The sequence below is a fragment of the Simochromis diagramma genome, unplaced genomic scaffold (genome assembly GCF_900408965.1).
Source record: "Simochromis diagramma unplaced genomic scaffold, fSimDia1.1 OVJJ01000302.1, whole genome shotgun sequence".
In the NCBI taxonomy this organism is placed as follows: Eukaryota; Metazoa; Chordata; class Actinopteri; order Cichliformes; family Cichlidae; genus Simochromis; species Simochromis diagramma.
This window is the reverse complement of record NW_024386792.1, coordinates 13,816,184-13,830,219: the sequence shown is the minus strand read 5'-3', so window position 1 is coordinate 13,830,219 and position 14,036 is coordinate 13,816,184. Positions and strand designations below refer to the sequence as shown.

The 14,036-nt window shown below is 40.2% G+C and overlaps 1 protein-coding gene across 1 annotated transcript in view; it reads left to right on the top strand.

Annotated features, from left to right (window-relative positions):
- Positions 1 to 4,702: 4,702 nt before the first annotated feature.
- ntn1a (netrin 1a) overlaps positions 4,703 to 14,036 on the top strand; it is a 57,400-nt gene continuing 48,066 nt past the window's right edge. The window contains exons 1-2 of the mRNA XM_040024684.1: positions 4,703 to 4,970; positions 5,130 to 6,180. Of these exons, the coding sequence (XP_039880618.1) occupies positions 5,157 to 6,180 (1,024 nt within the window). The 5' untranslated portion in view covers positions 4,703 to 4,970; positions 5,130 to 5,156. The remainder of the gene's footprint in view (positions 4,971 to 5,129; positions 6,181 to 14,036) is intronic.

The window sequence follows — 14,036 nt, the reverse complement described above, 5'->3', positions numbered from 1 at the left end:
TTTCATTTTCTTTGCAAACCCCATTCTGTCAGGGAAACACTAGCCTTACTTCCCCTGTCGATTTGTTTGTCATTTACATGTTATCTATTTGTGTGACTTTGAATTCCCCTTCTCTTAAAGAGAGGGAAATGCAGTGGCAAGCTAAACAAACCAGTGACAGTAAACACTGTCTGCGTTTCGGCTCAGAACTCTTGTCACTCACTACCAGCACAGCAGCATCTGGATCCAAAGCTTATATAATATAAGTAAATGAATATAACATTGATTTAGATTTAGTTTCTAGTTATAAAGAAAGGTAATTTTTACATAATACACAGAATATATGTATATTTTTTTATATAAAAAATACATTTTAAAACGACATATTATATTCCCACAGAGCTTCAATGTAATCTTAAACTCAGTTTTTAGGAAATATACATGTTTAAATATAGTCTATTTATGAAAAAATGAGCACAGAGATTTAGTGTAGGGTTTGTTTATCAGCTTGTTGTTTGTTGTTGCCTGTCTTTTGTCAGTCACAATGATCACTGTGACATCAAATATCATGCTGGATCTACCAGTTCTATCATGAGACTATCCAGCTCTGATGCAAACTCAGTAGCCATGTCATGCCAAAAGGCTTGGAGGAAATAACAGAATGGGAGACTGCAAAAGGATATGCACTGCAGAACTTCACTGACTGATAGAGAAGATGCAAACAGTGCATGGAAACTAAGCAAAAATTGACAAAGAGAAATAAAAACACAGTTGTAATTGTTAGAATATTTGAAAATCAGGACGTAAAGCCACAGACAAATGAAAAAGATAAGGAGCAGGACGACCATGTTTTATAAAGATCTGTCCACAGAAAGAAAGTTCCGTGTGCTGGATGTGAATTTCTTAAAAAAGGATTCCCTGAAATATCTTTTTTTTAGGTTGGACTATTGTAATTCATTTTTATCAGGTTGTTTTAAAAACTCCCTGAAAAATATTCAATTGATCCACAACGCTGCACTAAAAGTATTAACTGGGACTACAAAGAGTAGAATGGGAGACAGAAAGTTCAGTTTTAAAGCCCCTTTTGGAACCAGCTCCCTGTTTGGATTTGGGAGATAGACGCTCTCTCTGCTTTTACGATCAGGCTTAAAACTTTCCTTTTTGATAAATCATATAGTTAGGGCTGGATCAGGTGACCCTGAACCCTCCTTTAGTTACACTGCAATAGGTCTAGTGAACTGGGGGGTTCCCACAATGTACCGAGAGTTTCTTCTTTACTCACCTTTTTCAGTCAGTATGTGTTTATACACCACTCTGTATTAAATCATTAGTTATTATTAATCTCTGGCTCTCTTCCACAGCAAGTCTTTTGTGTTGTCTCCCTCCCCTCACCCCAACTGGTCACGGTGGATGGCTGTCTCTCGCCGAGCCTGGTTCTGTCTGAGGTTTCTTCCTGTCTGAGTTTTTCCTTCCTACAGTCACAGAGTGCTTGCCCACAGGGTCCAGCTGATTGTTTTCTCTCTGTTATTGTAGGATCTTTATCTTACAATATAACGCACCTTGAGGCAACTGTTGTTGTGATTTGGTGCTATATAAATAAAACTGAATTGAATTAAACTGAAATTCTTGTGCTGCATTTTTCTTTATTCCTGTGTAATTCAGTTGCTTTGTGGATTTAAAACCAAAGAAAAACCATGGAATAATAATTTGAAGATAAAATGCTAAAACACATGAGCAAAGAAGCAGAACAACTTTGTTTGTCATGCTGAAAAACAAACTTGTTGCCAGTCACATGCTTTCCAGATTGCGCGGTGATCAAAATCTGACGGTACTTTTCTGTGTTCATAATTCCATTATTTTTAACTACATCTCAAACACCACCGGCTCAAATGCAGCCACACACCATGACACAGCCTTCACTGTGTTTTACAGATGGCTGTAGACACTCGTTGTTTTACCTCTCTCCTCATCTCTTTCTTTTAACAAGCTAAACCAACATCTTTCATTTGAATCAGTCACTCCAAAAGACTGGTAGTCACCAATATCCACTTCTTGTGTAGTTTGGCATACCTCAAGCTTTTCTCCCTGTTAACCTTCCTTAAGAAGGACTTCTTAACAGCCACTCTTCCACCGAGACCAGTTCTGATAAGGTTTTCCTGAAACTTCATCAGAAAAGGTCTCATCTGGCCCTTCAGCTGGGTAATCTCTCAAGTCCTGCGTCAACTCTTTTCAGGATTTTTTCCATTTCTTAAGAACATAACTTTCAGATACTGTTCATCATCATAGATAGTTATGTTTAGGCCTGCAACTTCTTTCTTTTGCACAACTTCCTCAGTTTTTTTGAAGGATGGGCTGCACACCATCCCAAAATAAAACAAGTTGTTTTTGTGTTTTTTTTTACTAATAACTCTTTGGGAATCACCTTGTTGGTGTAAGAATACCATTTTATACCCATGAAAGAGTGTTGGCATTTTTTGTAGATTCACCTTGGGAAAAAAAGGGCAGAAGGAAAAAAGTTTCATGCTTTTGAGACAGGTGGCTACTAACAAAGGGCCTAAAAATACAATTGTCTCTATGCAAAGCTGTCTGTTATATGAATCATTCAAGCATAAAAGTGGCACCGTAAGTTACATCCCCTTTTATGCCGAAATGATTCATAGGTCAGTGTCAAGTAAAGAACGAGGAAACAAAACATTCCTCTGAAAATTATCTGGTACAAAGACTAGACTGAAAATAAATGAAAAAGCAGCCAATGTCTGAAGTAAAACTTTGAAAGAACGTCAGTATACTGGACAAGTCTTGTTCAAGACCCCTATTCAAAATTACACAAAAGTCTGGCACATGAGAAGCAAAATACAAAGAAACACGAATTCATTTCAATACTGTATAAAATAATTTTATCACCTCAAATTATTTTAAAACACGATCCCCAAATGTTAAGGATTCACAGGAACCACGAACACTCAGCCTCTAAATGTGTCTCATTTGTGGTTTTTATCTCAGTTCATCTACAACAGAGTTGACTAAGTTGCCTTTAGGTTGAGGTGGACTTCTGTTCTGGCAACATCAAAGTGTATGCTTTGCTAGTACTGTACCATAAACTTTCATTTTGGAAATGCAGCTCACCACGGGAAAATTAGGAAATGGCAAAGGACCTGACAGCACGAGGAATCATGAGGATGAGCAGTCAATTCCTCACAAGGTGGAAAAAAAATAAACTTTTGGGAGTGCACTGAGCAATATTTTTGTAGGCTACATTCCCCCAAAAATCTATGGACAAAAATAAAACGCTGCCAGTGATCTCAATTGCATTTCATCTGTCAGACGTTGTTGTGCTTCTGTTGGGGCTTGTTCAGGTGCCAAAAGAACGGGCACAGCGTCTTTTTATTGATGATTTCACTGCTGATGCCAACAACTGAACACATGCAGAGGTCTACAAAAGCGCTCAGATTCAACCAGCACGGAGCCTAAAAAACAAAAACATTATTTGCACAATTTAATGTGAATTTTCTTGTAGCTTTTCTAGTATTCCTGAACTTCGAGCATGTTAACAAACTTTCCAATCTGACTGATTTTGTAAAGCGAATTTGTTGTGTAGGTAGTATAAGATAAAAAGTTAAAAAATGCATTGAATGAAATGAGTAATTGATGCCTTAATGTGTTAATTTCAGGTAATATGTCTTGAAAATTTCTCACAGTATCCCGGATAACGAATAAAACTGGACCTGGCTATCATAAGAGCCCATGCTTCACTCCTTTAAGCAGTGAAGGTCTTTATTCTCCATTAAATAGTACGTGGTGTTATACCTCCATCACCTGGAATATACAGACAGTACCAGCCGGTCACTGAACGCTGAGCTGCTGTTTCCCTCTACGGGCACAAGATGGCGCGGTTACTTTTTGTGCCAATATTCAACAGGTCTCATGGAGCAGCTGGTCACAGAAGATTTCCAACTCAAGAGGCATGTATTCTGAAACCCTGCACAGAAAAAAAAGCCTTGAATCTGGTGTGCAAATGTTTTATTTTTCAAGACCCGACCCGTGTGAAAGTACAAACGCTGGCGTCATTCTGCAACTGAGTATGGCTGCTATCCCGAAGCAGTTTGGTTTCCAATAAGAAACCAAGAAAAAAAACCCGCTTAATTGCTCTCCAAATAATCTAAACACTCGAATTTAACATAGTAAAAAGAGCACATTATTGGCGCACTCCACAATTTAGTGCCTGTTTCATTTTAAGTAAACCTAATCCCTCCAACTGTTCCACTGTGGACAGAAACCTGAGAGGGACATAAGACCTTTCCTTTTATCCTTCTGAAACATTTTATGTTGATGTCGTTTAAAAATAATTACACATAACAGAATGAAATTAAGTCATTTTTAAAATGGTGAAATGCCAATACTTTTAAAAATTGGGAAAGTAAATGGTAAATTAGGACCAGTTTGGCCTTGGGCAAAAAGAAAGAAAAAAGAAGTAGAAGAGGAAGAAAACTGCAAATATTTCGTGGATATAGCAGGGCTTTTACTGCATGGAAGGGTGATTTCACTGTTTTCTGCTAAACGTGCTCAACCCAGCATAAAGTACCGGATCAACTGGGGAGGGGGGGCCTCTCAGATTCACACTTCTCTGTCTTCTCTCCTGAGGTAATTTGCGCCCCACTACCGCAACAGTCTCCTGAAGCGCCACCAGTGGACGTCGTTGTTCCGCCTGCTGTCACCCAAGATGAGCTGACCTAAAGCCGTGCCAAGCAAGATCCGATCCGCGCGAGAGAATATGTGGAGAGAGAGAGAGCGAGAGAGGGAGGGAGAGAGAGAAATTTTGAAAAGACCGGCAGGAGGAGCGGGACTTGCTATAAGGACACAAGCGACTCTTAAATCCATCCGTTTCTCTATTTTTACGCAAGAGATTGGAAGAAACAAACAAACCGAGACCAGCGAGTGAGAAAAGTAGCGCGTCTTCGCCGGTCTTTTACATTATTTAAAATAAATCTCAGGTAAAGTGAGCTTTTATAGATTTTAGATAAGCAAAATTAGGAATAAATATACTCCAGTTTTTTATCACTTATATTTTTTATCAGATATTAATATATTTTTGTGTCATCACTAAAATAACTCACTCTTCGTGCTCTCTGTGTTCCCTCTCAACTCTGCAGACACACTTGGGGGATCACGGAGCCACCATGATAAGAGCTGTGGATGTTGTGCTGGTTTTGCTGCTCGCCGTGTCCCTGTCGTGCAGGAGCGCCTCTGGAGGGTACGGGATGAGCATGTTTGCAGCACAGACCTCTCCTCCGGATCCCTGCTACGACGAACACGGCAACCCGCGGCGCTGCATCCCGGACTTCGTCAACTCCGCCTTCGGGAAGGAAGTGAGGGTGTCCAGTACCTGCGGCAAGACGCCGAGTCGCTACTGCCTGGTGACCTCTGCCGAGACAGGAGAGGAGAAAACCAGAAACTGTCACACCTGCGACGCCTCTGACCCCAAGAAGTATCACCCACCAGCGTATCTAACGGATCTTAACAACCCTCACAACCTCACCTGCTGGCAGTCTGAGAACTTCATCCAGTACCCGCAAAATGTCACCCTGACTCTGTCCCTCGGCAAGAAGTTTGAGGTAACGTATGTGAGCCTACAGTTCTGCTCGCCCCGACCCGAATCCATGGCTATTTACAAGTCCATGGACTACGGGAAAACTTGGGTACCCTTTCAGTTTTACTCTACCCAGTGCAGGAAGATGTATAACAAGCCCAACAGGGCCGTTATCACAAAGCAGAACGAGCAGGAGGCAGTCTGCACGGACTCACACACCGACATCTACCCTCTGACCGGCGGGCTCATCGCCTTCAGCACGCTGGACGGCAGACCGTCGGCGCATGACTTTGACAACTCCCCGGTGCTGCAGGACTGGGTCACAGCCACGGACATTAAGGTCATCTTCAGCAGGTTGCACACTTTCGGCGACGAGAATGAGGACGACTCGGAACTGGCCCGGGACTCGTATTTCTACTCAGTGTCGGACCTGCAGGTCGGAGGGAGATGCAAATGCAACGGACACGCATCTCGGTGCGTAAAGGACCGAGACGGGAATCTGGTGTGTGAGTGTAAGCACAACACCGCCGGGCCCGAGTGCGACAGGTGCAAACCTTTTCACTACGACAGACCGTGGCAGAGAGCCACAGCCAGGGAGGCCAACGAGTGTGTCGGTAAGTCCCACCCGCGGCCCTCCATCCCGGAGCGACTGTCTGATGACGAGAAGTGTTACTTAACCTGAAATTATGAAATTAGAATTGCGGTGGCAGGATGTGCTGATGTGTTGGAGATGTGGAAAATGTATTAACCTAACCAGGTAGATTGAGAAATGGAAAGATTTTCGTTACGCAAAACTGTGTGTGTCAATTATATGGTTTAATAATAATAATAATAATAATAATAATAATAATAATAATAATATTTTCTTTAAATCTGCCAATAATTTAATTGCTTTAGTTTATTAAGCTCCAACAGTCCCTTCCAATACAACCTTTACTGCGGTTCTGTTTAAATGAATACTTCGGCTCACGTCCACGAGCATATTTGGATTTAAGTCACATGCAACATGAAATGCAATTTGAAAGTCCATTTAGCTCGTCGCAGGCCATAATGGAGGCTTTTAAACCACCTCAAACGGGACCACTGAGCCTAATGACCCACAGCATCATTTCTCATTGCTCGACTTCACCGCTACAATAAAGCGATGCCTTTTAATTTATCTGAAGAATCGTGCAAAAACTCGCCACACTGCTAATTGAAAACAGACCCTTCTTCATTCCCCAATCACACAAGTATCTCTCAACAAAATCGATCAGGTCTTGTGACACAAAGCACAGAAAAGTAGATTTATTGCTATAGGTTATAGAGTTTATTGTTACATTCAAGCACGAGAACATGCTGCAGAGAAGAAGAGATGTTATTTGCTTTATTGGTTGCAAATGTGAGTAATTCAAATTAAATCAATTTTAAAACGGATTCTAACTGTGCAAAATCCTCAAATTTGGATAGCATAGTTAATTACATGATTTCTTTTTATGCAATACCAAAAAGAAACAGGTGTTACACACAAAAGAGGCAAATTTCACGATTTTATCAGCGAGTCAGCTCTTTGTGTCTGCAAGTTTCATCAGCTGCTGAGTGATAAAAGTGATCAAAGTTGCAATAGTTGTGTTTTATTACAAGCTGGCACGGATAAGTAAGCCTGTAGATTGCAGATAGTGCAGAATGCTTTTCAGATGGCTTGGATGGCCAAGTTATGCAGGCTAGAGATTCAGAAAAAGCTTGTGGGCATTTCAAACACTGTAAGAAGTCATTTAGGAATTGTTTGTGCAGATTAGTGAAATTGTCAGTTTCATCCCTGAATCTCAGTGTTGGAAAACATTTAAACAAAAGTGTTTTTTTTTTCTTTTAGTGTTCCTGTGTGGTGATTTGTATCAAATCTTTAATGAAGATCTTTATTCACCGTCCTTTCTTTGACCATGCTTCATATTAAAAATTCTCTCTTTGCATTTTATTTTAAAAATAACTTTGGTTTTATTTTAATTACTGTATACAGAGGTGTTAGAATCACGTGGACCTTAAAAGCAACAGTGTTGCAATAATCTGAAGTGCAGCCCCCGGTGTAGGATGTCGATGAAACAGCCAGAGAGTGAAAAGGACAAGCAAAAAGATGACTGATGATAGACACTAAAACAAAACCCTCAGTGTAACACTCTACAATCACAGAAAGACACATCCATCACAAACCAATTCAGACCCTTATATTTTCCATTCAGCTGCAGGTCTGCAGGGGGAAAGGGGCTCTATATTGTTTGACAGTCACAGCACATGTCAGCCACTCTGACACATAGCAGCTGTTTAAAAGGTTTTTGTTTGCTGGTGTTGCCCATTTCTAAAGCTCTGGGACATTCCTAGTGACAGATGTGAACATGCTGCTAAGTCAACAGAAACAGTGGAAGCTGTTCATACTGTAGGAGAAAGTCCCAGTTTGTCCAAGGAAGCAATAAAACCCAAGAAAAGAACGTTTTTACTCTTTAAAGTTTGTTTTTCTTGTCAGGTAACCCATTTTAGCCTGCATGCTTTTAAATATAAAGGTAACTAATAACTAACCCAAGTAAGTGATTTTGCAGCTTTATTTAGTCAATATTATTTATTTACTATTTTTAAAAATAAGTGTTTGTTTTTTTGGTCATTTAAAGGTACAAAACATTGAGATAAATGAAAAACGTGTTGGTCCTTGTTAATGTTAGATCTATCATCACATTGGGTAGAGGGACATTTGGAGACATTTGTAAATACTGGCAAAATTATTAAACAGAAAAAAGGCACAAGCCCTGAATCATATATAAACTGTTTTATTTAACCAATATCATTTACACTTTTTTATACCTGACCAGAAAAAATAAAATAATATATATATGTATATATATATATATATATATATATATATATATATATATATATATATATATATATTGCACTGGATTCACAAAAGTGTGAAAATGGCTATTTTTAGAAAAGTATTTTAGTTTTTAACATTTTGCAGGTTTTGGGAAAGTGTGTGTGCATTTTTAGCAAACACTAAATGTTGGTGAGAAGTTGATCTTTGTAATGAAACTGAACAATAGAAGAGGGCGAGTTACATGGAAAACAGAACCTTTTGATAACTTTAAATATCACACTAACATCTGAACAAAAGAGAGGAGATGGTTGAAAGGATCTCGTAAAACTTTGTTGATTACTTCCATCATGATCTTAAAGGCAGATCGGGCGATCTTGAATGTGAATCTCGATGCATTTGGGTGTCTCGACAGCAAATTCTAAGTCTGTAATGCAATGAGCTAAATAACACGAATGACGTGGAAGTGTCCTCACTCAAGCCTTTTAGGCTAAATGACGAGCTCATTTACAGAAATCCCCGTCAACTGTTCAATAAAGGAAGGCGATAAAGGAAGGTTTCAGCTTCTCTGGAAAAAAAAATCACAAATGTGATTCTTTTTTTCCCCTAGTTTGCAGTTTTCGTGTAATTTACTTGATGTCTTGGGTACAAGAAGAAGACAAAGTGTTTTGAATAATTTAGGAAGATTAAGGACGATTGGGAAGAGGGCTAAAAAGCATGCAGAATGAGGGGGCAAGTGCCGTACTGCAAGGGCCAGCAGGGACGGAGGGAGGGGCTGGCCGCGAGACGAGAATAGTGAAAATGAAGTAGATGAACCTAATCCAGGGGCGGGGTGTATGTCGGATAGGTTGGAGGGGGGGCACATGATGAAGAAACTGTGTGAGGAAGAGAGAGGCAGTGAATACATTTTCCTCAGTTGTTCATTTTACAACTCAACATATAAAGAGTTTAGGATCAGGAAGAAGCTCTCCTTCCTCTCTGAACTCAACCACCATAATGACCTACAGAATAGAGTTGTACATATTTCCACGAGACTCTCTCAGTTTGCAATCTTTATGCTTTTGCTCACTCATTGTTGGCATGTAGGGTCTTTCACTCCTAAAGCCTGAAACATGTAGGTTTGATTTCAGATTAGACAAATTATGATCCACATTGTCATCATGCATATTTGCACCTTAGATCACAATTAGTCTCCTGGATAGAGGCCTGCTACTTTATGAGTTAAAGCTTTGCTGTGTTATATTTCACTGATGTCAACTTCCAGCACATATAGACAAATTTTAGCACTAAATCAAAATACAGTTAGTTGGGTTGTTTTTTTTTTTAGCTTGTTTGTTTTTGATTGGATGATAATTTTTTTAAGACTGAGTAATGCCTGCAGGTCTTTCTTTATAAAGGCCTCTTAGACTGCATAAAACAGGGTACCATGTTGCCCTGGGTTTCAACTGTGTCAGTCTAAACCCTTGACAAATGGATTCTGCAGGGCACTTTTTCTACCAGTTGCTGCTGCTGCTGCTGCAGCTCCTGAATGGTATACCTGGAAATAAAATTAAGAACTAATGTCTTTTCTCTTCTGTCGTGGTAAGTGGACACTTTTTAATATTACTGGAAGAAATTCAACGTGTGAAAGTAAGACGGAGCCTCATTTCCAGTGGAAATTACACCTCTTTTCATATCCCTAAATCATTTGGGCGACTTGTGATCTGTGCTTGTTTTGCCCCCAGTTATCAAGATCTACACAACAGAAAACACAAAGTACATTCAAATGTTCCCAGGTGCTGTTAAGAGGCAACTGACTGACAGTGTCAGCCACATGCAACTATATTTGAAGTTGTGTTAATGCCTTGTGATATGTGGCTAAAAAAGAAAATAAAATAAATTAATAAAAATCAAGAAGAACAAATAAATGAATTCTTTAAAACAGCTGTTTTCTGTTAGGTGATGTATTTCTTTCTTAATTTCATGGATTTTTGCCAACATCTTAACAAAGTTTAGGATCATTCCAGAGCAACAACAAGAGAGAGAGAGATAACAAAAACATTTCCAGCAATGTTATCAGGATTTTGCAAAATTTCTTGTAACCAATGAAAACACAAGAGTTTATTTTTCCTCCGCTAACCATGGTGCTTTCAACAACTATATAAGACAAAATCCAGTACTGAAAATTCTGAAATGCAAATGATGCCCTGTAGCCATAGACATGCTGTTCTTTAACTCTTTGCAATCTTGACAGCCTACTAGGAGTAACCCTTGAAGCCCTTTTCTGAACAGCGGATTCTGTCATATTTCAGACCTGTTTGTAGAACAGCATGACTGGGTTTCTGCAGCTACCTTTGGAAAAACCCAGAAATTATTCTTAATAGCTGTCAAACCACATCTTTATTGATGTATTCTAAGGTATCAAAACTTGTCATTAAGGCTACAGGGCTTATTGTCAGATGCTCTCTTTATGTGCAAAACAGTTAATCAGAGTTTGCCATTTCTATCCAAGCACATTAGACTGAGGGTTGTATTCTCGCTTTCGGCTGATTCTGTGAAACCCTTTCCAGAGAGTGATCAAACGTTACACCCATGTGGTGCATGTTTTCTTTGCGATATTTGTTGCCCTTTTTGATTTCATTGTTTAGTTGTGTTGTATACAGTCAGACACATGGTTTTATGTACGTGTGTGCAAAAGAAGTCCCGGCCAGTCGGTTGTCAGCTGGACAACAGAGATATCCTACAGGCCTTAGTTCGGATGTTTCCTAGCCATTTTGTTTGTTTGTAACCTTTCAAACTGAGGTTCTGGTTAATGTTTAAGCAGCTCACCGTGCACTCTTATAAACCGGCATCCTTCATCTTCAAAGCTGCCGGCAGGATGCGTTGTTAGTCTCAGTGGCAGCAAACAGTGCTGGGAATAAACTGACGGCTTAGCTTTGCACTTTGCACTGTCATACTTTTCTTCACCTTCAGTGTTTCACTGACCCTTTTCCTCTGACGTGCAGTCATGGGTAGGCACGCACATATGCTCACACGCACGCGCACAGAGTTTCTTTCAGGTCTTTATCCGTCAGTTCAAACAGGGGGGGGAATGGCCTCTCTCTCACTTCTAGAACTTCTTTCCATGAGCTCTTATCAGTGTTTATGACTGGTTTTGTAAACCGCGCTGCAAAAAATAAGCCGTGCACGGTCCAGACGACTGGCGAACCCTTCTGTTTTAGATTCGAAGACCTGCTGTATCTCTCAAACAGACAGAAACGTGGACGCAGATTGTAAGCAAGGCTGATGGTACAGTATATCAAGTGCTCTAACTAAACACTAAAAAAGACATCCAGGAGAGAGACACACAGAAGCACGCACACACACTGCAGGAGCAGTAAAAATGAAAACCTCTCTCCTTTCTGTTGTAGGATTACATGAGACTATATGAGCTGTGTCTGCTGCTGTAGCCACTACTACTGCTGTCATCTGGGAGTGAGAAGCTCTATTTTTGCACTTGTATATCCTCACAAGGTGTTGGGATGAGATGCTTTGACACACACCGCATTGCTAATTTAGCTGAGAATCTATGCTAAGAATTCAAAAGCTAGTTACATCTGAAATGTAAATACTTGGACTTACTTGGACTTATGAACTTTCACCCTTGGTCAGTATTCACAGCTGTTAAGTCCTGTCACCAGTTTTAAATGCACGCTTACTGATAAAGAAAAATACTTTGATGGTACATCTGTTGAGCTGTCTGATTACACGTGTACAGTCAGGTGGGTGTTTCATTCACAATATAGCAAAAATTCAAGTAAGACTGTGAACAAACTAAAATTAGACTTTGTGTAAGGAGGTAGCCAAAGTGAAATTCAGTTCCTGAGGCACAGGGTGAAAAATACTCTGCATGAAAAAGTCCGTCTGTTTCAGCAGGATTCTGAGTTCGAGCCTCAGAAGGATACTAAAGTATTTGTGTAAATCAATAATGATAATTTAATAAAATAATTACAATCAGAGGACTTTAATAAAACAGCTACTCTGCACACTTTTGCAACCAGAGACTGTACAATCCCCAGGAGTGAGATCATTCCTAATAGCGATAATTTCCCCTCAAATAGATGTGACAAATAGTGTAGATACTGTTGGGTATGTTGAAGCATGGGAGATCTTGAAGTAATTAATGTCAGTAGTTGGCAGCGGCCCTTTTCTGAGCTGGAATTTTGGAGCTAGTTGTTGCTTGTCATGAGGCCTGTTCAAGAAGCAGTTCAATTTTGATGCTATTCCAGTTTTGTGCTGATAATAAACTCTGACAGCCCTTTGAAGACTGGAAATTAGCGTATATCAAAAAATGTCTGTGGTTAATGTACACATAGATTACGTGTGTGTATGCGAGTGTGTTTGCTCTGAGAGGAAAAATACAAGCGAGGCTGGCGTACTTTTTGGTTTGAAAGCAACGTGCTCAGCTGTCGGAAAAGACAAAAATCTGCTGTGAAATTTCACAGCCTGTGTATCTGTTGTGCAGTTCAGTGTCCTTTGGGCAAAGCGAACCTTTCGGCGACTGTGGTTTTGTTTCATTGCTCTGGCTACAACGCATAATGCAACACAGACCCTGCTCACAGTGTGAGTCCCTTTTCTCAGCCAGCGCCTGTGTGCATGTGTGCGCGAGCGGGCCTCCGTGCACATGCTCGTACCAGAAATGGAACTTCAAGCTTGTTTTTGAGAAATCGCTGGTAGGAAGCCATATTGCATCTGAAAGAATGCCATATTGCGTTACTCCGTTGGCTTCTGGCCTGCGCTCACTTCCTCTTGTCACCCTTGCTGAAGCTTCAACTTACTGTGTACTGTAGCTTTTTTATTACAGCATTCAAACAGCCCAGAAACTCAGATTGTAGTCATCATTATAATCATCATCATGCTCTTGATTATGATCAGAATGATCAGTGCTGCATACCTGTGGAAGAAAACATTGACCCCTTGTGTGCGCGTCTCTCTGTGTGTGTGTGGCGTATTTAAAATGTTTCCATTCAATCTGTGCCAATACTCTCCTAGCAGCTGGTGATAATTGGTCTGGCCAACGAGATCCAAATGATCTTTTCCTCTTCTTTCTCCCTCAAACACAGTAATCAGGTGTATTCTCAAGGGAGAAATCTAGGCGCACTGCACATGCCCACTAAAGACTTTCGGCTATCTTATTAATCCGGTTCAAACCGCAAGCATAAAGTAGGCTTTCCTTACAGCGATGACAGCTGTTTCGTTATTTTTATTGGAAGGCTTGGTTTTCGACAGCTCGGCGAGCTCAATCATGGCAGGTTGCCTTAGGTGCAAAAAGTTAAATGCATTACAAATATACCAAAACAGTGTTCAAACATGACTTAGGTGGCTCCCAAACATCTGTACAAATTCTGCAACGCAAAAGACCAGAAGGACACAGGCTTTTCACACACAGCTGTACAGATACTTGTACCTCATGTATGTATCCAATGACAGAGGGAAGACGCTCCTTTCAGTCATAATACCTGCCTGTTGTCTGCAAGCTGTTTTTTTTTTTTGCCTCTTTGTGTGTTTCAGTGTGTCTTTCATCTCTGTCAGAAGGCCTTGACATCATTCGGTGTATTTGTTTTTACTGTAGAGTGTGTGCCTGCATACATCTGTGTGTGTGTGTGTGTGTGT